The sequence below is a fragment of the Heptranchias perlo genome, chromosome 1 (assembly GCF_035084215.1).
Source record: "Heptranchias perlo isolate sHepPer1 chromosome 1, sHepPer1.hap1, whole genome shotgun sequence".
NCBI lineage: Eukaryota > Metazoa > Chordata > Chondrichthyes > Hexanchiformes > Hexanchidae > Heptranchias > Heptranchias perlo.
Window position 1 is genome coordinate 9,386,904 of NC_090325.1, and position 24,347 is coordinate 9,411,250.

The following is a 24,347-nucleotide window of genomic DNA, read 5'->3' on the forward strand; positions in this document are numbered from 1 at the left end:
ATAAATATAAAATAGTCGCTAATAAACCCAATAGGGAATTCAAGAGAAACTTCTTTACCATGGTTGGAACATGGAACTCACTACCACAAGGAGTAGTTGAGGCAAATAGCATAGATGCATTTAAGGGGAAGTTAGATAAGCACATGAGGGAGAAAGGAATAGAAGGATATGCAAGTAGGGTTAGATGAAGTAGGGAGGTAGGGAGTGTGGAGCATAAACATCGGCATGGACCTGTTGGGCCGAATGGCCTGTTTCTGTGCTGTACACTCGATGTAACTCGATGATAGATATCAAGTCGGGTCAACCAGTCACCGTCTGTTGCAATTAATCCCAGGATGGAGAAATAATGAACCTGTTTGGTGTTTTGACACCAACAAATTACTATTTATTGAGCTGAGGGATGCTTTTGATTGTTCTTCAGTTTATAGACTGGCTATCACCCTTAGCCCAGTCGCAATACATTCAATAAAGTGTTAGAATACACATACAGACTGGAAAGCATGGAATTAGCCTCATCTTGATTTGAAGTAACATCACTGGCTTCCCAGGAATCTTTTATCACACATACTGCCCCCTTCCTCCTCTCTCCCTCTAATTATCTCCGCTCCTGTCTGGAAGGCGCTGACTCAGTCTGGGATACAGTTCCACCGACACTGATCATCCTATTTCAAAATGACGAGGGGTTTTGATGGAGTAAATAAGGAGAAACTGTTTCCAGTGGCAGGAGGGTCAGTAACCAGAGGACACAGATTTAAGATAACTAGCAAAAGAACCAGAGGTGAAGTGAGAATTTTTTTTACGCAGCGAGTTGTTATGATCTGGAATGCACTGCCTGAAAGGGTGGTGGAAGCAGATACATAGAATCATAGAATCATAGAATGGTTACCGCACAGAAGGAGGCCATTCGGCCCGTCGAGCCTGTGCCGGCTCTCCGCAAGAGCAATCCAGTTAGTCCCACTCCCCCGCCCTTTCCCCGTGGCCCTGCAAATTGTTTCCCTTCAAATACTTATCCAATTCCCTTTTGAAGGCCATGATTGAATCTGCCTCCACCACCCTTTCAGGCTGCACATTCCAGATCCTAACCACTCGCTGTGTAAAAAAGTTTTTCCTCATGTCGCCTTTGGTTCTTTTGTCAATCACCTTAAATCTGTGTCCTCTGGTTCTTGACCCTTCCGCCAATGGGAACAGTTTCTCTCTACCTACTCTGTCTGGACCCTTCACGATTCAATAGGAAACCTCCGAAAGCTTGTGAATTTAAAATAAAATTGCTGGACTATAACTTGGTGTTGTAAAATTGTTTACAATCATCATTAATGGGGGGAGGGGGAGAAGGGAGAGACTAAGGGGGGGGGGGGAGGAGTAACAGGAATCCCTTTTGTTCCCATTGGTGGCGAAGGCTGTCATTCAAGAAAACAGAAAGAAATGTACAGCACCTGCTAAATTGGACTCCACCTCCCTGTCCTGAGGGAAACACTTGTACCTTCTTTCGAAGCCGACAGCAAGAGCACGAGTATCACCTCAGAGAGGCAACTGTTCTTTAACCAACTTTGAAGATCTGTGAGTCATTAATTTGTTTTCCAAAGTTGTAAATAATGAGGCTGTTGTTGCCAACGGTGACCCTTATTCTGATGGTGGGTTTTGGCACGGGTTATCCCGGAGGCGGTCGCCGCCAGATGGTCAGGCGACGGAAGAGACTGGCGTGTAACGATTGCCAGCTGGAGCTGTGCCCCCCGACCCCGCCCTGCCCAGCCGGCACTGTCCTGGACTTGTGCAGCTGCTGCTGGCAGTGCACCAAGGCGGAGGGGCAGCCTTGCCAGCTGGGCTGGCTGTGGGTGGGCGCGTTCCATGGGCTGTGCGGGGACAATCTGGAGTGCCGGCTGGAGGAGGAAGAAGAGGAGGAGGATGACGGGATCCATCAGGACTGGCAACCAGAGGGCAACGTGGAGCGACTGCCTCGGTGTATCTGCAAGTACCGGCAAACCCTCTGTGCATCGGACAACCGCACCTACGAGAACCTCTGCAAACTCCAGGCAGCTCTGGTGACCGGAGGGAATAGGGACCTCACCCTGGTTCACGAGGGGCACTGCAAAACAGGTACAATTTCTATCCAAAGAGAGAAGTTTTGCCATTTTATTTGAAGGCGCACGGCCCTGAGCAGCAATCTTGCCTCTTGAGTCAGAAGGTCGCGCGTTCGAGTCCCACTCCAGAGACTTGAGCACAAGATCCAGGCTGACACTCTCCAGTGCAGTGCCGAGGGAGTGCTGCACTGTCGGAGGTGCCGTCTTTCGGATGAGACGTTAAACCGAGGCCCCGTCTGCTCTCTCAGGTAAAAGATCCCACGGCACTATTTCGAAGAAGAGCAGGGCAGTTCTCCCCGGCGTCCTGGCCAATATTTATCTCTCAACCAACATCACTAAAAAACAGATTATCTGGTCATTTATTTCATTGCTGCTGTGGGATCTTGCTGTGCGTAAATTGGCTGCCACGTTTCCTACATTACAACAGCAACTGCACTGCAAAAGTACTTCATTGGCTGTAAAGCCCTTTGGGACGTCCTAAGGTCATGAAAGGCGCTATAAAAATGCAAGTTCTTTCTTTCTATTTCTAATATTACACATCAGTCTAGAAGTGAAGGCCTTAAACTCCTCGTCCTCGTTTTCATGCCTCCCCAAGACTTGGCAGCATCCAGCCTTCTTCAGCTCACAACCCCCCCACTCACCCATTAACTCTGCCTCTCCCCTCTCATCTACATCAAAGCCTACAGCTATGGTGCACTTTAGAGCTCTCCCTGGACCTTTCATATTGCCCCCCCCTCTCTCTCCTCACCTTCAAACATGCTGTTGTTCTGCACTGTGATTTGAAGACCGTAAAACCTAACATGTAATTACAGTGAAATGCAGCTATTACCATTAAAGGTGTTGGCTTTAAATTACAATGGTCAAAACTTTGGAATTGCCAAACTTCAGTACTACAATATGTAAACTGTAAAAAGCTTTGAAAAGCAAATATTACATTGCAAATTACATGCAAATAGTGAAAATGTAAAAGTTGTGATTGCCATACAGAATGTTCAAAACAAGGTCCTGGGTGGTTCAGCGAGTTTATCCAGTGAAGGGTTGAACCATGTAGCCTAGAATGGTTCCAGGGTTGATTCCTGGCTGTGGATTTGCTATCCTGATACTCGTGCAGGAAATCTGTAGCTGTTGACATTACGAAAGACCGCATGCGGTTTGAATTAGCAAGCCAACACACTACCGCAACAGTATCGTTAAAGCGTCTTTAATGTAGAAAACATCTCAGGGCTTCACTGAGGAGAAAAGAATCATTTGTTTTGTTTTATTTGATCTCGGGATGTGGCCGGCATTTATTGCCCATCCCTAATTGCCCCTTGAGAAGGTGGTGGTGAGCCGCCTTCTTGAACCGCTGCAGTCGGTGTGGTGAAGGTTCTCCCACAGTGCTGTTAGGTAGGGAGTTCCAGGTTTCTGACCCGGCGACGATGAAGGAACGGCCGATATACGTCCAAGTCGGGATGTTGTGTGACTTGGAGGAGAACGTGGAGGTGATGGTGTTCCAGTGCACCTGCTGCCCTCGTCCTTCCAGGTGGTGGAGGTCGCGGGGGAGGGAGGTGCTGTTAAAGAAGTCTTGGCGAGTTGCTGCAGTGCATCCTGTAGATCGTATGCACTGCAGCCACGTTGGATAAAATGAATGGAAAACCTAGTCTTGGTGGGGAGTTTGGAGAGGTGACCAGAAAGAAGATGGGTTTTATGGTTTTGAAAGGTGTCTGATGGAAGAACATAGGAATATAGGAACAGGAGTAGGCCATTCAGCCCCTCATGCCTGCTCCGCCATTTGATAAGATCATGGCTGATCTGTGATCTAACTCCATATACCTGCCTTTGACCCATATCCCTTAATACCTTTGGTTGCCAAAAAGCTATCTATCTCAGATATAAATTTAGCAATTGAGCTAGTATCAATTGCCGTTTGCGGAAGAGAGTTCCAAACTTCTACCACCCTTTGTGTGTAGAAATGTTTTCCAATCTCGCTCCTGAAAGGTCTGGCTCTAATTTTTAGACTGTGCCCCCTACTCCTAGAATCCCCAACAGCATTAGATGGAAGAGTAGTCAGTTTAGCTCGCCCTCATCTGAAAACACTAATGGAGTGCAACCAGCCATAGACGCAGAGGTCTCCTTCCGTCAGTCATGGGCTCCGGGAACCAAAGACGTGACGGAATGACTCAATCAGGATGTCGCTTCTGTTCATTTTAGGAACACAGGAACAGGAGCAGGCCATTCAGCCCCTCGAGCCTGTTCCGTCGTTCAATTAGATCATGGCTGATGTGAATTAGATCCTGGCCGATCTTTATGTAAACTCAGGTGGCCCATATTCTCTGTGACTCTCCACGTGTAAGCAGAGCGCACAGCGTGAATAGGGAGAGCATTGCATAGGCTTTGGTCTCCATTTAAAAAAAAATTCATTCTCGGGATGTAGGCATCGAAGGTAAGGCCAGCATTTATTGCCCATCCCCAGTTGCCCTTCCAGGAGTTTGATATAACTTGCTTGCTAAGCCACCTCAGAGGCCGGTTAAGAGTCAACAACATTGGTGTGGGATTGAGTCACATATACACCAAACCTTCCCTAATGGACCAGCTGGGTTTTTTTTTATCACAATCTGACAGCTTCACGGTCGCTTTTACTGACAGCAGTTTTTATTTCCTGATTTTTTAAAACTCAGTGTTCCCTGGATGATTAGTCCAGGCCTCCCCTGAGACGGGATACAGTAAAAGCACGAACGTAAATCAATTTAAAAATACCTTAAGTTTGTGTAAAAACATTGACGTCACTATTTCAGATTATTTAGGGATTTAGCTGAGCTGCAAAGTGAGAATAACCATTTACAAAATCGAAGGAGGTGGGACAAAGGACGAGCTAATGTGTAGTCAGGGTTATTAGCACCGAATACGACTTCAATTGACAGATTTATCCGTGCTAATGATCCCAATCTTTATCGGCTACTGCAGATTCTTCGTCAAGGGATCCTTTTCTCTCATGTTCCCTTTTTCTCCCTTTACTCCTGCTTTCTTTAAGGTGGGGGGGGGGGGGTCCTGTTGCTGGGACTTTGCTCCTCTCCACAGTACAATCATAGAATGATGCAGCACAGAAGGAGGCCATTCGGTCCATCGTGCCCGTGCCAGCTCTTTGAGCGAGCTATCCAATTAGTCCCCTGCTCTTTCCCCCATAGATCTGCAAATTTCTCCTTTTCAAGTTTTTATCCAATTCACTTTTGAAAGTTATTATTGAATCTGCTTCCACCGCCCTTTCGGACAGTACATTCCAGATCGTAACAACTTGCTGCGTAAAAAAAATTCTCCTCATCTCCCCACCTCCCGGTTCTTTAGCCATTTACCTTAAATCTGTATCCTTTGGTTATCGACTCTCCCACCAGTGGAAACAGCTTAACATAAGAACTTAAGAAATAGGAGCAGGAGTAGGCCATATGACCCTTTGAGCCTGCTCCACCGTTCAATCAGATCATGGCTGATCTTCGACCTCAACTCCACTTTCCTGCCCTAACCCCATATCCCTTGAGTCGAAAAATCTATTGATCTCAGCCTTGAATATACTCAACGACTGAACATCCACTGCCCTTTGGGGTGGGGAATTCCAGAGATTCTCAGCCCTCTGAGTGAAGAAATTTCTCCTCATCTCAGTCCTAAATGGCTGATCCCTTGTCCAGAGACTGTGCCCCCTAGTTCTAGACTCTCCAACTAGGGGAAACAGCCTCTCAGCATCCACCCTGTCAAGCCCTCTCTGAATCTTATATGTTTCAATGAGATCATCTCTCATTCTTCTAAACTCCAGAGACTGTAGGCCCATTCTACTCAATCTTTCCTCATAGGACAACCCTCTCATCCCAGGAATCAAACTAGTGAACCTTCGTTGCACCCCCTCTAAGGCCAAAACTGTACACAGTACTCCAGGTGAGGTCTCACCAAAGCCCTGTACAATTGCAGCAAGACTTCCTTACTCTTGTACTCCAACCCCTTGCAATAAAGGCCAACATACTATTTGCCTTCCTAATTGCTTGCTGTACCTGCACGTTAACTTTCTGTGTTTCATGTACAAGGACACCCAAATCCCTCTGAACATCAAAATGTAATAGTTCCTCACCATTTAAAAAAAATCTGTTTTTCTATTCTTCCTACCAAAGTGATTTACCTCACATTTCCCCACATTATATTCCATATGCCACCTTCTTGCCCACTCACTTAACCTGTCTATATCCCTTTGCAGACTCTTTGTGTTCTCCTCACAGCTTACTTTCTGATCTAGCTTTGTATCGTCATCAAACTTGGATACATTACACTCGGTCCCTTCATCTAAGTCATTAATATAGATTGTAAATAGCTGAAGCCCAAGCACTGATCCTTGCGGCACCCCACTAGTTACAGCCTGCCAACCTGAAAGTGACCCGTTTATCCCTACTCCCTGTTTTCTGTCCATTAACCAATCCTCTATCCATGCAAATATATTACCCCCAACCCATGAGCCCTTATCTTGTGTAACAACCTTTTATGCAGCACCTTATCGAATGCCTTTTGAAAATCCAAATAGACTACATCCACTGGTTCCCCTTTATCTACCCCGCTAGTTACATAGAATCATAGAAAGGTTACAGCACGGAAGGAGGCCATTTGGCCTATCGAGTCCGCGCCAGCTCCATACAAGAGCAATCCAGCAAGTCCCACTCCCCCGCCCTATCCCCATAGTCCTGGACATTTTTTCGTTTCAAGTACTTATCCAGTTCCCTTTTGAAGGCCGTGATTGAATCTGTCTCTACCACTCTCTCGGATAGATCCAGATCCTAACCACTCGCTGTAAAAAAAGCTTTTCCTCATGTCACCTTTGGTTCTTTTGCCAATCACCTTAAATCTACGCCCTCTGGTTCTTGATACTTCTACTAATGGGAACAGTTTCTCACTATATATTGAGTCTAGACCCTTCATGATTTTAAATACCTCTATCAAATCTCCTCTCAACCTTCTCTGATCCAAGGAGAACAATCCCAGCTCCTCCAGTCTATCCACGTAATTTAAGTCCCTCATCCCTGGAATCATTCTAGTAAATCTCCTCTGCACCCTTTCATCCTTCCTAAAGTGCAGTGCCCAGTACTGGACACAATACTCCAGTTGTGGTCGAACCAGTGTTTTATAAAGGTTCATCATGACTTCCTTGCTCTTGTACTCTATGCTTTCTCAACCTGCCCTGCCACCTTCAGCGATTTGTGCGCAAATACCCCCAGACCTCTCTGTTCCTGTACCCCTTTTAGAATTGTGCCCTCTAGCTAATGTTGCCTCTCCTCATTTTTCCTACCGAAATGCATCACCTCGCATTTTTCCGCGTTAAACTTCATCTGCCACGTGTCCGCCCATTCCACCAGCCTGTCTATATCCTCTTGAAGTCTATCACTATCCTCCTCACTGTTCACTACCCTTCCAAGTTTTGTGTCATCTGCAAATTTGGAAACTGTGCCCTGTACTCCCAAGTCCAAGTCATTAATATATATCAAGAAAAGCAGTGGTCGCAGCACTGACCCCTGGGGAACACCACTGTACACCTCCCTCCAGTCCGAAAAACAACTGTTCACCACTGCTCTCTGTTTCCTGTCATTTAGCCAATTCTGTATCCGTGTTGCTATTGCCCCCTTTATTCCATGGGCGGCAATCTTAATAGCAAGCCTACTATGTGGCACTTTATCAAACGCCTTTTGAAAATCCATATACACCACATCAATTGCATTGCCCTCATCTACCCTCTCTGTTGCTTCATCAAAAACTCTATCAAGTTGGTTAAACACAATTTGCCTTTATCTTAAACATCCTCAAAAAACTCTAATAGATTTGTCAGATACAATTTCCCTTTCATAAAACCATGCCGTCTCTGCCTAATCATATTATGATTTTCTAAGTGTCCTGTTACCACATCCTTAATAAAGGATTCCAGCATTTTCCCGACGACTGATGTCAGGCTAACTGGCCTGTAGTTCCCTGTTTTCTCTCTCCCTCCTTTCTTGAATATCGGTGTTACATTTGCTACCTTCCAATCCACTGGGACCATTCTAGAATCTGGGGAATTTTGGAAGATCACAACCAATGCATCCACTATCTCTGCAGACACCTCTTTTAGAACCCTCGGATGTAGGCCATCAGATCCAGGAGATTTGTCAGCTTTTAGTCCCATTAATTTTTCCAGTACTTTTTCTTTCCTAATATTAATTATTTTAAGTTCCTCACTCTCATTATGCACTTGGTTCCCAATATTTCTGGTATGTTTTTTGTGTCTTCTACTGTGAAGACAGATATAAAATATTCGTTTAACGTCTCTGCCATTTCCTGATTCCTCATTATAATTTCTCCTATCTCAGCCTGTTTCCCTCTATCTACTCTATCAAAACCCCTTCATGATTTTGAACACCTCTATCAAATGTGCCCTTAGCCTTCTCTGCTCTAAGGAGAACAATCCCAGCTTCTCCCGTCTCTCCTCATAACTGAAGTCCCTCAACCCTGGCATCATTCTTGTAAATCTTCTCTGCACCCTCTCCAATGCCTTGACATCCTTCTCTGACTCTCATCTCACTGTCGCAGTACTGAAATAATTTCTTCCTGTTACGTTTTGCCTTCACAGCTTTGTTTTTATCCAGGTCTCTCCCTGCCCGTCCAATTACCCTTCTGGTGTGTTTCTGCATTGTCCTTTATTTGTCTCAGTGAGCCCATTCCCCGTTGTCATTGCAGGATTTTACAGTGGCCTTTCCCCTCTTTGTTTCAGTGGTGATTTGCCCTCAATTGTTTTTCTCCTCCTCTCCTGAAGGGTTCTCACTCACGCTGGGGACGATTCTTGACATCCCTCCTAAAGTGTGGTGCCAGAATTGGACACAATTCTCCAGCTGAGGCCTAACCAGTGATTTAGCCTCTCGTCACCCCGCTAGTTGACGAGAGCAAGCCAGGACTGTGCTGGAGGGCAGGGCGGCTGCAGCAGTCATCGCGTACCCGGCCCGATTCTGTCATCGCTCACAAGTCGAGCAGTAGTCACTGGATAGAGGTCGTGTGCAGCAATATCGGTTATACCCTAACCCCTCCCCTCCCCAGCATAGTGGTGCTGAGGCCAACTGTAGCAACCCACCACAGGCTCCATGAAGATCGGCTGACTGTGCAGACAGAGTGTCGCATTCAACCTGTCAGTCGGGTGAGACGTTAAACCGAGGCCCCCATCTGCCCCCTCAGGTGGACGCCAAAGATCCCATGACACTTATTTCGAAAAAGAGCAGGGGGAGGTTCTCCCTGGTGACCTGGCCAATATTTATCCCTCAACCAACACCTATAAACAGACGATCCGGTCATTATCACACTGCTGTTTGTGGGATCTTGCTGTGCGCAAATTTGCCGCTGCGTTTCCTACATCGCAACAGTGAACAACATTTCAAAAGTACTTCATCGGCTGCAATGTGCCTTGGGGCAGCGTGAAAGGCGCTATACAAATGCAAATCCTCTACTTCATGCTTTCTGGTCACATCGCCTAGCCCTCCAGCGCTGCTTGGCCTCTGTTTGGGGTTTTCTACTGTGTTGAAGATGTTGTATAAATGCAAATTGTTGTTGTCATCTCCTGTGTACTCAAATTAATGAAGTAGGAAACAGGGAAGTGACTTAACAGCTTGCAGTTTGCCAACCAGTTTATACTGGGAGACGCTTCTCAGGCTGAAAACGAGCAGAAGAGCCTTAATGAATCTATCAAAGTGTCATAGTAGGTACAGCACCGAAGGAGGCCAGTCGGCCCATCGTGCCTGTGCCAGCTCTTTGAAAGACCTATCCAATTAGTCCCACTCCCCTGCTCTTTCCCCATAGCCCTGTAATTTTTTCCCCTTCAAGTATTTATCCAATTCCAATGAGGAAAAGCTTTTTTACACAGCGAGTGGTTGGGATCTGGAATGCACTGCCCGAGAGGGTGGTGGAGGCAGATTCAATCATGGCCTTCAAAAGGGAACTAGATAAGTACTCGAAAGGAAAAAAATTGCAGGGTTACAGGGAAAGTGTGGGGGAGTGGGACTAGCTGGATTGTTCTTGCATAGAGCTGGCGCAGACTTGATGGGCCGATAAAGGGGAACCAGTGGACGTAGTGCATTTAGACTTCCAGAAGGCATTCGACAAGGTGCCACATAAAAGATTATTGCTCAAGATAAAGAATCACTGGATTGGGGGTAATATTCTGGCATGGGTGGAGGATTGGTTATCTAACAGGAAGCAGAGAGTTGGGATAAATGGTTCATTCTCGGACTGGCAACCAGTGGCCAGTGGTGTTCCGCAGGGGTCGGTGCTGGGTCCCCAACTCTTTACAATCTATATTAACGATTTGGAGGAGGGGACCGAGTGTAACGTATCAAAGTTTGCAGATGATACAAAGATGGGAGGGAAAGTGGAGAGTGAGGAGGGCATAAAAAACCTACAGGGGGATATAGACAGGCTGGGTGAGTGGTCGGAGATTTGGCAGATGCAATGTAATATTGGAAAATGTGAGGTTATGCACTTTGGCAGGAAAAATCAGAGAGCAAGTTATTATCTTAAAGGCGAGAAACTGGAAAGTACTGCAGTACAAAGGGATCTGGGGGTCCTAGTGCAAGAAGATCAAAAAGTTAGTATGCAGGTGCAGCAGGTGATCAAGAAGGCCAACGGAATGTTGGCTTTTATTGCTCGGGGGATAGAATATAAAAACAAGGAGGTATTGCTGCAGTTATATAAGGTATTGGTGAGACCGCACCTGGAATACTGCATACAGTTTTGGTCTCCATACTTAAGAAAAGACATACTTGCTCTCGAGGCAGTACAAAGAAGGTTCACTCGGTTATTCCCGGGGATGAGGGGGCGGACATATGAGGAGAGGTTGAGTAGATTGGGACTCTACTCATTGGAGTTCAGAAGAATGAGAGGCGATCTTATTGAAACATATAAGATTGTGAAGGGGCTTGATCGGGTAGATGCGGTAAGGATGTTCCCAAGGATGGGTGAAACTAGAACTAGGGGGCGTAATCTTAGAATAAGGGGCTGCTCTTTCAAAACTGAGATGAGGAGAAACTTCTTCACTCAGAGGGTAGTAGGTCTGTGGAATTTGCTGCCCCAGGAAGCTGTGGAAGCTACATCATTAAATAAATTTAGAACAGAAATCGACAGTTTCCTAGAAGTAAAGGGAATTAGGGGTTACGGGGAGCAGGCAGGAAATTGGACATGAATTTAGATTTGAGATTAGGATCAGATCAGCCATGATCTTATTGAATGGCGGAGCAGGCTCGAGGAGCCGATTGGCCTACTCCTGCTCCTATTTCTTATGTTCTTATGTTCTTTCTATGATTCTATGAATTCCTTTTTGAAAGTTACTATTGAATCTGCTTCCACCACCCTTTCAGGCAGCGCATTCCAGATCATCACAACTTCCTGCGTAAAATAATGTTTCCTCATGTCGCCTCTGGTTCTTTTGCCGATCACCTTAAATCTGTGTCCTCTGGTTGCCGACGCTTCTGCCAGCGGAAACAGTTTCTCCTTATTTACTCTGTCAAAACCGTTCATGATTTTGAAAACCTCTATCAAATCTCCCCTTAACCTTCTCTGCTCTAAGGAGAACAACCCCAGCTTCTCCAGTCTCTCCACATAACTGAAGTTCCCTCATCCCTGGCAGCATTCTGGTAAATCTCATTCTGCACCCTCTCTAAAGCCTCGACATCCTTCCTAAAGTTTGGTGCCCAGAATTGGACACAATACTCCAGCTGAGGCCTACCCAGTGATTTATAAAGGTTTAGCATAACTCCCTCCTGCAGCCGTGTAGAACTTTGCCCCTATCGATCCTTATCTTGCAAGCGTATGATTATTTTCGTGTTTGGATATTTTTGAGCCCAGGTGTCAGCAGTGGCTCAGTGGGCAGCACTCTCACTGTCGGGATTGTCTCGGAGTCTCCGGGAATTAAGGAATCATCTCCTGGCACTTTGCAAGCGAGGAACTCTGGGAGAAAAATCATTGGGACATTAAAAAAGTTGTGTGTGTTTTTTTTTACATTTCCCTTGAACACTTTTATTTATTAGTTATAGATAATATTGGAGCTGGGGTGGGGGGGGAAGAAACAAGGCTGTTTGACTGGGTGGGGCGGTTGGAGTGCGGGAGGTCATGTGCCGAAACCTCCAGGGGAACACGCCCAACCAGATTTGGTGACCCTAACTGCGGGTGTTTGCATGTTTTATAGTGAACGCACACTCCCGCAACCCACAGTCCGGAAACCATTAACTGTAACAGCGGCTAACACGAGGATCTGTGTGAAATACATGTCTCCAGGCACCCCCCCCCCCCCCGCCCCACCTGGCCCCTAGTCCGACAAAAGCACGCAAAACAAAAAAAGGACAACGTCTACTTCACTCTCCCCTTTAACTCAACACAGGCTTCTCCGCAAATACTATTTGGTATTTGCATGTAGTCCAGACTGAATGGGTTTAATGTGTAGTGTGAACGCCCTCCAGAGGGGGGGGGGTGCCCTGAAAATTCAGTCACATACAGGCTCCCGAAACAAATCCATTCACCTGATAAATAGCCATTATCTGTTTTACAGAACTCATTAACAGCTCGTAGACACATTCATAGTGATACCAAGGTGTAGGGACTTGGGAATGTAGGGAGGGAGGGAGATCGATGTTTTTTCCATTCTCCTTGCATGGGCTACAGTTCCACAGGCTCTGGAGATCCTCTGGTAGTGTCGTGGGTTCGAGACCCAACCCAGGACCTGAGCACATACACTAGGCTGACGCTCCAGTGCAGCGCTGAGGGAGTGCCGCACTGTCGAAGGCGCCGTCTTTCAGATAAGACACCGTCTGCCTGTTGTAAAAGATCCCATAGGACTATTCGAAGAAGAGCAGGAGAGTTCTCTCGGTGTCCTGGGCCAATATTTATCCCTCAACTAACATCACTAAAACAGATTAACAGATCATTTATGTAGAATTATATAGAATGTACAACAGGGATACAGGCCGTATGGCCCAACCAGTCCATGTTTTGTCCTCCATGTGACCAATGGTCCTAATCCCATATGCCCACCCTGTTCCCCTATCCCTTTATTCCCCTTCCCTTCCACCACCTATCTAATCTATTCTTAAATGTTGACATGGTCTCTGCTTCAATCACTAACTCCGGTAGCACATTCCACAGCCTCGCTAACCTCTCTGTAAAAGAAGTTTCTCTTGCCATGATCATATTGAATGCAAGCTCAAAGGGCCGAATGGCCTACTCCTGCTCCTATTTCCTATGTTTCTAAAGGCGCTATATAAATGCAAATTGTTGTTGACTGCCTCGAACCAGACACACTGACTTCCATGCCCGATTGTTCAATCTGCACTCCCTTCAAGTGAGAATCCGTGCCGGGACCTCAATTTCGGAGCTTGTATGGCCACTTTTGAGCAGCTTTTATATTGCGTTTAGTGCCGATGGTAGCAGCTAGGTACACCCAGATTTTTTTTTAACTGAGTCTTACCTGGCTTTGCCGAATCTGGGCTACAGCACTGCCCTCTGCACAAGACAAGGAAATGCAGCTAAAACACCCCACCGGTACCAATCCAAAAGCCAACTTCAGCCACCGTAATGGGTTCAGCTACTTGAAACAGAATGTATAGCAAAGACCTCTTTGTGACTCGAGGCACTGGCCTAGAGTTTTTTGAGCGCTTAACAGCCGCCTGTGCCTCCAATATGGTGGGGACGAAGTGCATGCTCATCATGAGCCGGAAGTGCCATACTTCTATAGGCAAAAAGATAGACGTCCAGGGTCCACGCCTGAAATGGGTGTTTGCCCTCTTATTTGCTGCTGAGGTGACCGTAAAACATCACCAAAATTAATCTCTGTCTTGTGTCATCTGTTCTTACATTCCTTTTTCTCCACAGCTCCTAATATCAGCTCTCCTCCCAGTGACGTCATGAACGCGGAAGGAAGTGACATCATCTTTCGCTGTGCAGTGGTTGGTTATCCAAAGACCTTTATTGAATGGCGGAAAGAGGGAAACACTATATCCCTGCCAGCAGATGACCCGCGCATTGCAGTGCAGGTGAACAAACTGTGGGGTGGATTTTATTCTTCAGTGCTTGCTTCTTCAGTAAAGCACCACATGGGTGCAGGTCCTCAATATTCCATTTTTGTCAGTGTGGATAATCGTGGGCAGTGGAAGGCGATTAAATGGGTGGAGTAGAATTCATGATGGGGTGCGGGAGGAGATTAAATGGATGGCTAGAGTTCTTAAGAACATAAGAGCATAAGAAATAGGAGCAGGAGTTGGCCATACGACCCCTCGAGCCTGCTCCGCTATTCAATAAGATCATGGCTGATCTTCGATCTCAACTCCACTTTCCCGCCCAATCCCCAGATCCCTTGATTCCAAAAATCTATCTATCTCAGCCTTGACTATATTCAACGTCTCAGCATCAAAAGATTCACAAAAGAAGTGAAGAAATGCCTACTCATCTCAATCTTAAATGGCCAACCCCTTATCCTCAGTCTATGCCCCCTAGTTGGGTGGGTAAACTCCATGATGGGGTAGAGTGTACATGGGCTGTGGGAGGAGATTAAATGGGTGGGTTCAATCCATGATAGGGTAGAGTGTCCGTGGGACTGTGGGAGGAGATTAAATGGGTGGGTTCAATCCATGATAGGGTAGAGTGGACATGGGCTGTGGCAGGAGATTAAATGGGTGGGTAGAGTTCATAATAGGGTAGATTGTATATAGGCTGTGGGAGGAGATTAAACGGCTGGGATAGAATCCATGATAGTGTAGAGTGTACATAGAATCATAGAATAGTTACAGCACGGAAGGAGGCCATTCGGCCCGTCGAGTCCGTGTCGGCTCTCTGCAAGAGAAATACAGCTAGTCCCACTCCCCTGCCCTGTCCCCGTAGCCCTGCAAATTTTTTCCCTTCAAGCACTTATCCAATTCCCTTTTGAAAGCCACGATTGAATCTGCCTCCACCACCCCCTCAGGCAGTGCATTCCAGATCCTAACCACTCGCTGTGTAAAAAAGTTTTTCCTCATGTCACCTTTGGTTCTTTTGCCGATCACCTTAAATCTATGTCCTTTGGTTCTTGACCCCCCCGCCAATGGGAACAGTTTTTCTCTATCTACTCTGTCTAGACCCTTCATGATTTTGGATACTTCTATCAAATCTCCTCTCAACCTTCTCTGCTCTAAGGAGCACAACCTCAGCTTCTCCAGTCTATTCAAGTAACTAAAGTCCCTCATCCCTGGAATCATCCTAGTAAATCTTTTCTGCACCCTCTCTAAGGCCTTCACATCCTTCCTAAAGTGCAGTGCCCAGAACTGGACACAATACTCCAGTTGTGGCCAAACCAGTGTTTTGTAAAGGTTCATCATAACTTCCATGCTTTCGTACTCTATGCCTCTATTTATAAATTGTAAACAATTTTACAACACCAAGTTATAGTCCAATGATTTTATTTTTAATCCCACAAGCTTTCGGGGGCTTTCCCCTTCCTCAGGTGGTGTGGAAGTTCTATTTATAAAGCCCAGGATCCAATATGCTTTTTTAACCGCTTTCTCAATCTGCCCTGCCACCTTCAACGATTTGTGCACATATACCCCCAGGTCTCTCTGTTCCTGTACCCCCTTTAGAATTGTACCATTTAGTTTATATTGCCTCTCCTCGTTCTTGGTACCAAAATGTATCACTTTGCACTTCTCTGCATTAAATTTAATCTGCCACGTCTCCGCCCATTCCACCAGGCTGTCTATATCCTCTTGAAGTCTATCACTATCCTCCTCACTGTCCACTACACTTCCAAGCTTTATGTCATCTGCAAATTTTGAAATTGTGCCACATGGGCTGTGGGAAGAGATTAAATGGGTAAATGGGTGGGTAGAGTCCATTGTAGGGTAAAGTGTACATGGGCTGTGGGAGGAGATTAAATGGGTGGGTAGAGTCCATGATAGGGGAGAGTGTACATGGGCTGTGGGAGGAGATTAAATGGGTGGGTAGAGCCCATGATAGGGGAGAGTGTACATGGGCTGTGGGAGGAGATTAAATGTGTGGGTAGAGTCCATGATAGGGGAGAGTGTACATGGGCTGTGGGAGGAGATTAAATGGGTGGGTAGAGTCCATGATAGGGGAGAGTGTACATGGGCTGTGGGAGGAGATTAAATGGGTGGGTAGAGTCCATGATAGGGGAGAGTGTACATGGGCTGTGGGAGGAGATTAAATGGGTCGGGGGAGTCCATGATAAGGGAGAGTGTACGTGGGCTGTGGGAGGAGATTAAATGTGTGGGTAGAGCCCATGATCGGGGAGAGTGTACATGGGCTGTGGGAGGAGATTAAATGGGTCGGGGGAGTCCATGATAGGGGAGAGTGTACATGGGCTGTGGGAGGAGATTAAATGTGTGGGTAGAGCCCATGATAGGGGAGAGTGTACATGGGCTGTGGGAGGAGATTAAATGTGTGGGTAGAGTCCATGATAGGGGAGAGTGTACATGGGCTGTGGGAGGAGATTAAATGTGTGGGTAGAGCCCATGATCGGGGAGAGTGTACATGGGCTGTGGAAGGAGATCAAATGGGTGGGTAGAGTCCATGATAAGGGAGAGTGTACATGGGCTGTGGGAGGAGATTAAATGGGTGGGTAGAGCCCATGATAGGATAGAGTGTACATGGGCTGTGGGAGGAGATTAAATGTGTGGGTAGAGCCCATGATCGGGGAGAGTGTACATGGGCTGTGGAAGGAGATCAAATGGGTGGGTAGAGTCCATGATAAGGGAGAGTGTACATGGGCTGTGGGAGGAGATTAAATGGGTGGGTAGAGCCCATGATAGGGGAGAGTGTACATGGGCTGTGGAAGGAGATCAAATGGGTGGGTAGAGTCCATGATAAGGGAGAGTGTACATGGGCTGTGGGAGGAGATTAAATGGGTGGGTAGAGTCCATGATAGGATAGAGTGTACATGGGCTGTGGAAGGAGATTAAATGGGTGGGTAGAGTCCATGATAGGGGAGAGTGTACATGGGCTGTGGAAGGAGATCAAATGGGTGGGTAGAGTCCATGATAAGGGAGAGTGTACATGGGCTGTGGGAGGAGATTAAATGGGTGGGTAGAGCCCATGATAGGGGAGAGTGTACATGGGCTGTGGGAGGAGATTAAATGGGTGGGGAGAGTCCATGATAGGGGAGAGTGTACATGGGCTGTGGAAGGAGATTAAATGGGTGGGTAGAGCCCATGATAGGGGAGAGTGTACATGGGCTGTGGGAGGAGATTAAATGTGTGGGTAGAGTCCATGATAGGGGAGAGTGTACATGGGCTGTGGGAGGAGATTAAATGGGTGGGGAGAGTCCATGATAGGGGAGAGTGTACATGGGCTGTGGGAGGAGATTAAATGGGTGGGGAGAGTCCATGATAGGGGAGAGTGTACATGGGCTGTGGGAGGAGATTAAATGGGTGGGGAGAGTCCATGATAGGGGAGAGTGTACATGGGCTGTGGGAGGAGATTAAATGGGTGGGTAGAGCCCATGATAGGGGAGAGTGTACATGGGCTGTGGGAGGAGATTAAATGTGTGGGTAGAGTCCATGATCGGGGAGAGTGTACATGGGCTGTGGGAGGAGATTAAATGGGTAAATGGGTGGGTAGAGTCCATTGTAGGGTAAAGTGTACATGGGCTGTGGGAGGAGATTAAATGTGTGGGTAGAGCCCATGATCGGGGAGAGTGTACATGGGCTGTGGGAAGAGATTAAATGGGTGGGTAGAGCCCATGATAGGGGAGAGTGTACATGGGCTGTGGGAGGAGATTAAATGTGTGGGTAGAGTCCATGATAGGATAGAGTGTACATGGGCTGTGGGAGGGGATTAAATGTGTGGGTAGAGCCCATGATCGGGGAGAGTGTACATGGGCTGTGGGAAGAGATTAAATGGGTGGGTAGAGCCCATGATAGGGGAGAGTGTACATGGGCTGTGGGAGGAGATTAAATGGGTGGGGAGAGTCCATGATAGGGGAGAGTGTACATGGGCTGTGGGAGGAGATTAAATGGGTGGGGAGAGTCCATGATAGGGGAGAGTGTACATGGGCTGTGGGAGGAGATTAAATGGGTGGGGAGAGTCCATGATAGGGGAGAGTGTACATGGGCTGTGGGAGGAGATTAAATGGGTGGGTAGAGCCCATGATAGGGGAGAGTGTACATGGGCTGTGGGAGGAGATTAAATGTGTGGGTAGAGCCCATGATAGGGGAGAGTGTACATGGGCTGTGGGAGGAGATTAAATGGGTGGGGAGAGTCCATGATAGGGGAGAGTGTACATGGGCTGTGGGAGGAGATTAAATGGGTGGGTAGAGTCCATGATAGGATAGAGTGTACATGGGCTGTGGGAGGAGATTAAATGGGTGGGTAGAATCCATGATAGGGGAGAGTGTACATGGGCTGTGGGAGGAGATTAAATGGGTGGGGAGAGTCCATGATAGGGGAGAGTGTACATGGGCTGTGGGAGGAGATTAAATGGGTGGGGAGAGCCCATGATCGGGGAGAGTGTACATGGGCTGTGGGAGGAGATTAAATGGGTGGGGAGAGTCCATGATAGGGTAAAGTGTACGTGGGCTGTGGGAGGAGATTAAAGGGTGGGTAGAGTCCATGATTGGCTGGGTTGTAGATTGGGTTACAGAAGCAATTGCCTTGGTGGGCTGAATAGCCTTTTCCCACTTCAAGCGATTTTAAGTTCTTAAGCATTCAGAATTTAAACAATAATTTTAAAATATCAACAGAAATTGACAGAACCAAAACAAATGTACGATGAAGGACAACTTGATAGTCGTCAAAACATGTGATGCCCAAAAGGAGACATCAGAAGATATTTCACAGGATAGAGATATGCCAGTGCAGCAGGAAAATGGTTACAGGTTCAGGATAAGTTTAAGGCAGATGTTGGGATGTGTACTTTTACACAGCGTGTGATCAACAGCTCAAATAATGGTCAAGGCCAGTGGGTGAAGTTAGGACACTGAGGTATAGAATAAGAAACAACTAGATGCTGTAATGGGGACATGGTAGGGCTGGTATTCATAGAATCATATAGCACAGAAGGAGGCCATTTGGCCCATCGTGTCTGTGCCGGCTCTTTGAAATAGTCCCACTCCCCCTGCTCTTTTCCCATTGCCCTGCAAATTTTTCCTTTTCAAGTATTTATCCAGTTCCCTTTTGAAAGTTACTATTGAATCTGCTTCCACCGCCCCGGAAGGAAGAGATCAAATGGGCCGAAAGGCCTTCTTGATCTGAATCTATCATGTGCTCATGTTGACCACCTCAATGAATGGCTCAGTGAATAGGTGCACTGTGGGATTAAGCCATGCAGACTAGAATGGACCCAACAACAACTTGCATTTATTGTAGTAAAACATCCCAAGGCGCTTCACCAGAGCGTTATCAGACAAAATTTGACACCAAGACACATAAGGAGATATTAGGGCAGATGACCAAAAGCTTGGTCAAAGAGGTAGGTTTTAAGGAGCATCTTAAAGGAGGAGAGAGTGGCGGGGACATATAGGGAGGGAATTCAAGAGCTTAGAGCCTAGACAGGGTCGACGCTGAGAGATTGTTTCCCCTGACTGGAGAGTCTAGAACCAAGGGCCATAATTGCAGGATAAGGGGTCGGCCATTCAAGACTGAGAAGAGGAGGAATTTCTTCATGCACAGTGTAGTGAATCTTTGGAATTCTCTACCCCAGTGGGCTGTGGATGCTCAGTCATTGAATATATTCAAGATTGAGATCGATAGATTTTTGGACTCCAGGGGAATCAAGGGATATGGGGATCAAGCGGGAAAGTGGAGTTGAGGTTGAAGATCAGCCATGAACTTATCAAATGGCAGCACAGGCTCGAGGGGCCGTATGGCCTACTCCTGCTCCTATTTCTTATGTTCTTACAGCTGAAAGCATGGCCGTCAATGGTGGGGGCGAAGGAAATCGGGGATGCACAAGAGGCCAGAATTGGAAGAACGCAGAGTTCTCGGAGGGTTGTAGGGCTGAAGGATGTTATAGAGATAGGGAGGGGCGAGGCCATGGAAGGATTTGAACACAAGGATGAGACCAGAACCAGGAGCCAATGTAGGTCAGCAAGCAGAGGGGTGATGGGTGAACAGGACTTGGCGCGAGTCAGGATATGGACAGCAGAGTTTTGGGTGAGCTCAAATTTACAAAGAGTGGAAGATGGGAGGCCGGCCAGGAAAGCATTGGAATAGTCGAGTCCGGAGGTAACAAAGGCATGGATGAGAGTTTCAGCAGCAGATGGGCCGAGGAAGAGCGGAGACGGGCAATGTTGCGGACGTGAAAGTAGGCGGTCTTGGTGATGGAGAGGATATGGGGTTGGTTCCTTGGTCTCTTGCTGAGTCGGCTGATCTATTGACAGACGGCACTCGATAATTCAATTATTTCGATCCCCAGGTCCGTGGGGAGCCACAGAAATATGAAATTACTGGCTGGCTGAAAATCCAGGGCCTGACTAAGGACGATGAAGGGACGTACACTTGTTTGGCAAAGAACGAATATGGAGAAGCCTCGGCATCTGCAAGGTTACAGGTCCTTCAGACACCAGGTCATTATAATTAATTAGTAAGCCCATTTTTTTCTTATTAATTTCTTGCTCTAGTAAGCTACCCCATGCCCATTAACTGGTCAACACCCTTAACCTTTACCAGTACTGTAAACTATGAAACGCCCATGATTGGTCTATTGGTGTTGTCCACCCCTGTTGCGCTGCCTTTCCTGCGGAAAGCCCCCTTTTTGATTTACTCATTTCCCTTTCCCTGCCTGTTGTATCCACCATCTCGCATCCTGAAAGTGTTAGCCCCCCCCCCCCCCCCCCCTCAACTTGCTGGAGTATGGCTCCACGGTGCCCGATACCTCAACCCAAATGGCCACTCTTCATGTTTTTTGAGTCTGGACAGGGTTCCTGGATGGTCAGCAGGAACGGGAAACATGTCCAAATCCAGCAATGCTGAGGCCAGTTGACCAGCTGAGATCAGCTAGGTCAGCACAGAGCTGGAATCGCACGTGGGAGTTTCCTGGTCTGTGCAGCTCAGCCACTCACAGGACAGAATCCTGGCCATTGAAGTCTCTGCTGATAACCCTCCATACGGGGAATGATTGTGTTTGATACTTGGCTTTGAAACACTAACATCCTCTACAAACTTTCCTTGGCTCAATATTTTTTGGTAATCTTTGATGTTTTTTCAATATTCTCTGAGACCCTATATCACAAGCCCCAATATCCTGTGAGACCCTATATCACAAGCCCCAATATCCTGTGAGACCCTATATCACAAGCCCCAATATCCTGTGAGACCCTATATCACAAGCCCCAATATCCTGTGAGACCCTCTATCACAAGCCCCAATATCCTGTGAGACCCTCTATCACAAGCCCCAATATCCTGTGAGTCCCTTTGTCATAAACCCCAATATCCAGTAAGATCCTATATCACAAGCCCCAATATCCTGTGAGTCCCTTTGTCATAAACCCCAATATCCAGTAAGATCCTATATCACAAGCCCCAATATCCTGTGAGACCCTATATCACAAGCCCCAGTATCATGTGAGACCCGATATCACAAGCCCCAATATCATGTGAGACCCTATATCACAAGCCCCAATATCCTGTGAGTCCCTTTGTCATAAACCCCAATATCCAGTAAGATCCTATATCACAAGCCCCAATATCATGTGAGACCCTATATCACAAGCCCCAATATCCTGTGAGACCCTCTATCACAAGCCCCAATATTGCATGGGGTCCTACATCATGAAAACCCCAATATGCAGTGAGGTCCAATCCCCAGTGTTATGTGGCACCCTACTTGATGAAACCCTGCCAGTCCCACACCATGAGGAAGTTGATGTGCAGCAACTGAACGTCGTTGCTTCTTGTTTCCCACTCCACAGACACCCTGGAACAGAATGCGGAGAAGTTCTACAAGAGAGGCATGCGTTCCATCACAGACGATGAAGATCTGGACGTCAGTTCTGCAGAACATGTAGACTGAAGAGAAAAGGATTAGAAGCAAGACTTATCTACGTTAGAGTGTGATTCCAATGAATATATCGTAATGTCCTCTGGATCATGTGATGATAAGAGGATACCAATGTAACAAAATGATTTTGGTGTGAAACTTTATGACAATTGTACTTTATCTCGTCCACCTGTTCTAATGACTATCGTTAACTTGCTACACCAGGGCCCCTGTTTCGAAGAATACTATATTGTGACTGAGGTATCTGAGAGCCCGTGGTGCCTTTTACCAGTTTCATTCATTTTCTTTCACACTCAGTGTGATTAATTCCACGTCATTGTATCGACCTCTCAAATAACCGCTTCTGAATTTTCTAATGTTGCGATTGTTTTGTTCTTTACACTTACCTGGGACATGTAAATTGTACGTGTAGATTTTACATCTTACATCTATCTCAGTTAGGAGCAGCAGAGTCATCACATGTAAGATACTTGTTCATTGACTTCCATTTGATTTATGACGTATCCTGACTTGCACCAAGTCCCGTTCACCTATCTTCTGTGTGCTCGCTGATCTATATTGGACCCTGGTCCAGCAACGCCTCGAATTTAAAATTCTCATCCTTGTGCTCAAATCCCTCCATGGCCTCGTCCCCTCCCTATCTCTATAACCTCCTCCAGCCCTACAATCCTCCGAGATCTCTGCGCTCCTCCAATTCTCTTGTACCCCGATTTTAATCGCTCCACCATTGGCGGCCGTGCCTTCAGCTGTCTAGGCCCTAAGATCGGGAATTCCCTCCCTCACTCTCTCTCCTCCTATAAGACATTTCTTAAAACCTACCTCTTTGCAGAAGCTTTTTGTCACCTGACCTAATATCTTCTTATGTGGCTCGGTGTCAAATTTTGTATGATTACGCTCCTGTGAAGCGCCTTGGGACTTTTTACTACATTAAAGGCACTATATAAATGCAAGTTGTGGTTGTTGTTGCTCATCAAATTTTTTGACATTAAGATTTTCTTTAATTTGGTACCAAGACTGGTATTTATTGCCCATCACTAGTTGCCCTGAGAAGGTTGTTGTGGACCTTCTTGAATAGAAATTGTTTGAACACTTGAGTAACCTACTCAGGAGGGCATAAAGAGTCAATCATGTAGTATATGGCTGGAATCTTAAGTAGGCCAGATCATAAGTGGCAGGTTCCCTTCTCTGAAGGGCATTAGTGAACCAATAGGGTTTTTAGGACAATCTGGTCTTATGGTCACTTTTTCTGGTGCTAGCTCACAAATCATCAGATTTATTAAATTCAATTTCACACCTTATTATAGCAACAACTTCTTGCATTTATATAGCGCCTTTAACATAGTAAAACGTTCCATGTTTACAGCATGCGTTAGATCCAGAGTAAAGCTCGGTGTCTGGGCCAATATTTATCCCTCAACCAACATCACTAAAAACGGATTTTGTGTGCACATTGATTACCTGCGTTTCCCTACATTACAACAGGGTGACTACATTTCAAAGAAGGACTTCAGTGACTCTAAAGTGTTTCGGGACATCCGGAGGCTGTAAAAGGTGCGATATAAATGCAAGTTTTTCCATTTTTACATATACAAAAAAAAATCCCCACATCTACCACTTAACAAAGCTGTGCGCTCTTTTAAATTATATATTTTTAGCCGATCTTAGGGCCTAGACAGCTGAAGGCACGGCCGCCAATGGTGGAGCGATTAGTCAGAGTAGGAATGACAGGATAGCTAAGATGAATACGTGGCTTGAGAGATGGTGCAAGCTGGAGGGATTCAAATTCCTGGGCCATTGGAACCGGTTCTGGGGGAGGTGGGACCAGTACAAATTGGACGGTCTGCATCTGGGCAGGACTGGAACCAATGTCCTAGGGGGAGTGTTTGCCAGTGCTGTTGGGGAGGGTTTAAACTAATGTGGCAGGGGGATGGGAACCGATGCAGGAAGTCAGTGGGAAATAAAGTGGTGACAGAAACAAAACGCAGTAAGGGAGAGTGTACAGAACATGACCAGACAGATGGTCTGAGAAAGCAGGGCAAAGACCAAGGGAAGTCTAGATTAAACTGCATTTATTTCAATGCAAGAAGTCTGATGGGCAAGGCAGATGAACTCAGGGCATGGATGGGTACATGGGACTGGGATGTTATAGCTATTACTGAAACATGGCTAAGGGAGGGGCAGGACTGGCAGCTCAATGTTCCAGGGTACAGATGCTATAGGAAAGATAGAGCAGGAGGTAAGAGAGGAGGGGGAGTTGCGTTGTTGATTAGGGAGAAC

At 46.6% G+C, this 24,347-nt stretch overlaps 1 protein-coding gene across 1 annotated transcript; it reads left to right on the plus strand.

The window, feature by feature from the left end:
- The first annotated feature begins 1,592 nt into the window (after positions 1–1,592).
- On the plus strand, positions 1,593–22,082 carry LOC137309548 (kazal-type serine protease inhibitor domain-containing protein 1-like). The gene is made up of 4 exons (XM_067977708.1): positions 1,593–2,094; positions 13,959–14,119; positions 20,485–20,635; positions 21,982–22,082. Exons 1-4 carry the CDS (start codon positions 1,593–1,595, stop codon positions 22,080–22,082), a joined length of 915 nt encoding a protein of 304 aa, XP_067833809.1.
- Positions 22,083–24,347: the final 2,265 nt, after the last annotated feature.

Bases quoted from the DNA above. Each gene is read 5' to 3' on its own strand.
- LOC137309548 (XM_067977708.1), top strand. From the start codon at position 1,593: ATGAGGCTGTTGTTGCCAACGGTGACCCTTATTCTGATGGTGGGTTTT. The intron at 14,120-20,484 runs GTGAACAAACTG...TTCGATCCCCAG, and splicing joins ACCCGCGCATTGCAGTGCAG to GTCCGTGGGGAGCCACAGAA. The intron at 20,636-21,981 runs GTCATTATAATT...CCCACTCCACAG, and splicing joins ACAGGTCCTTCAGACACCAG to ACACCCTGGAACAGAATGCG.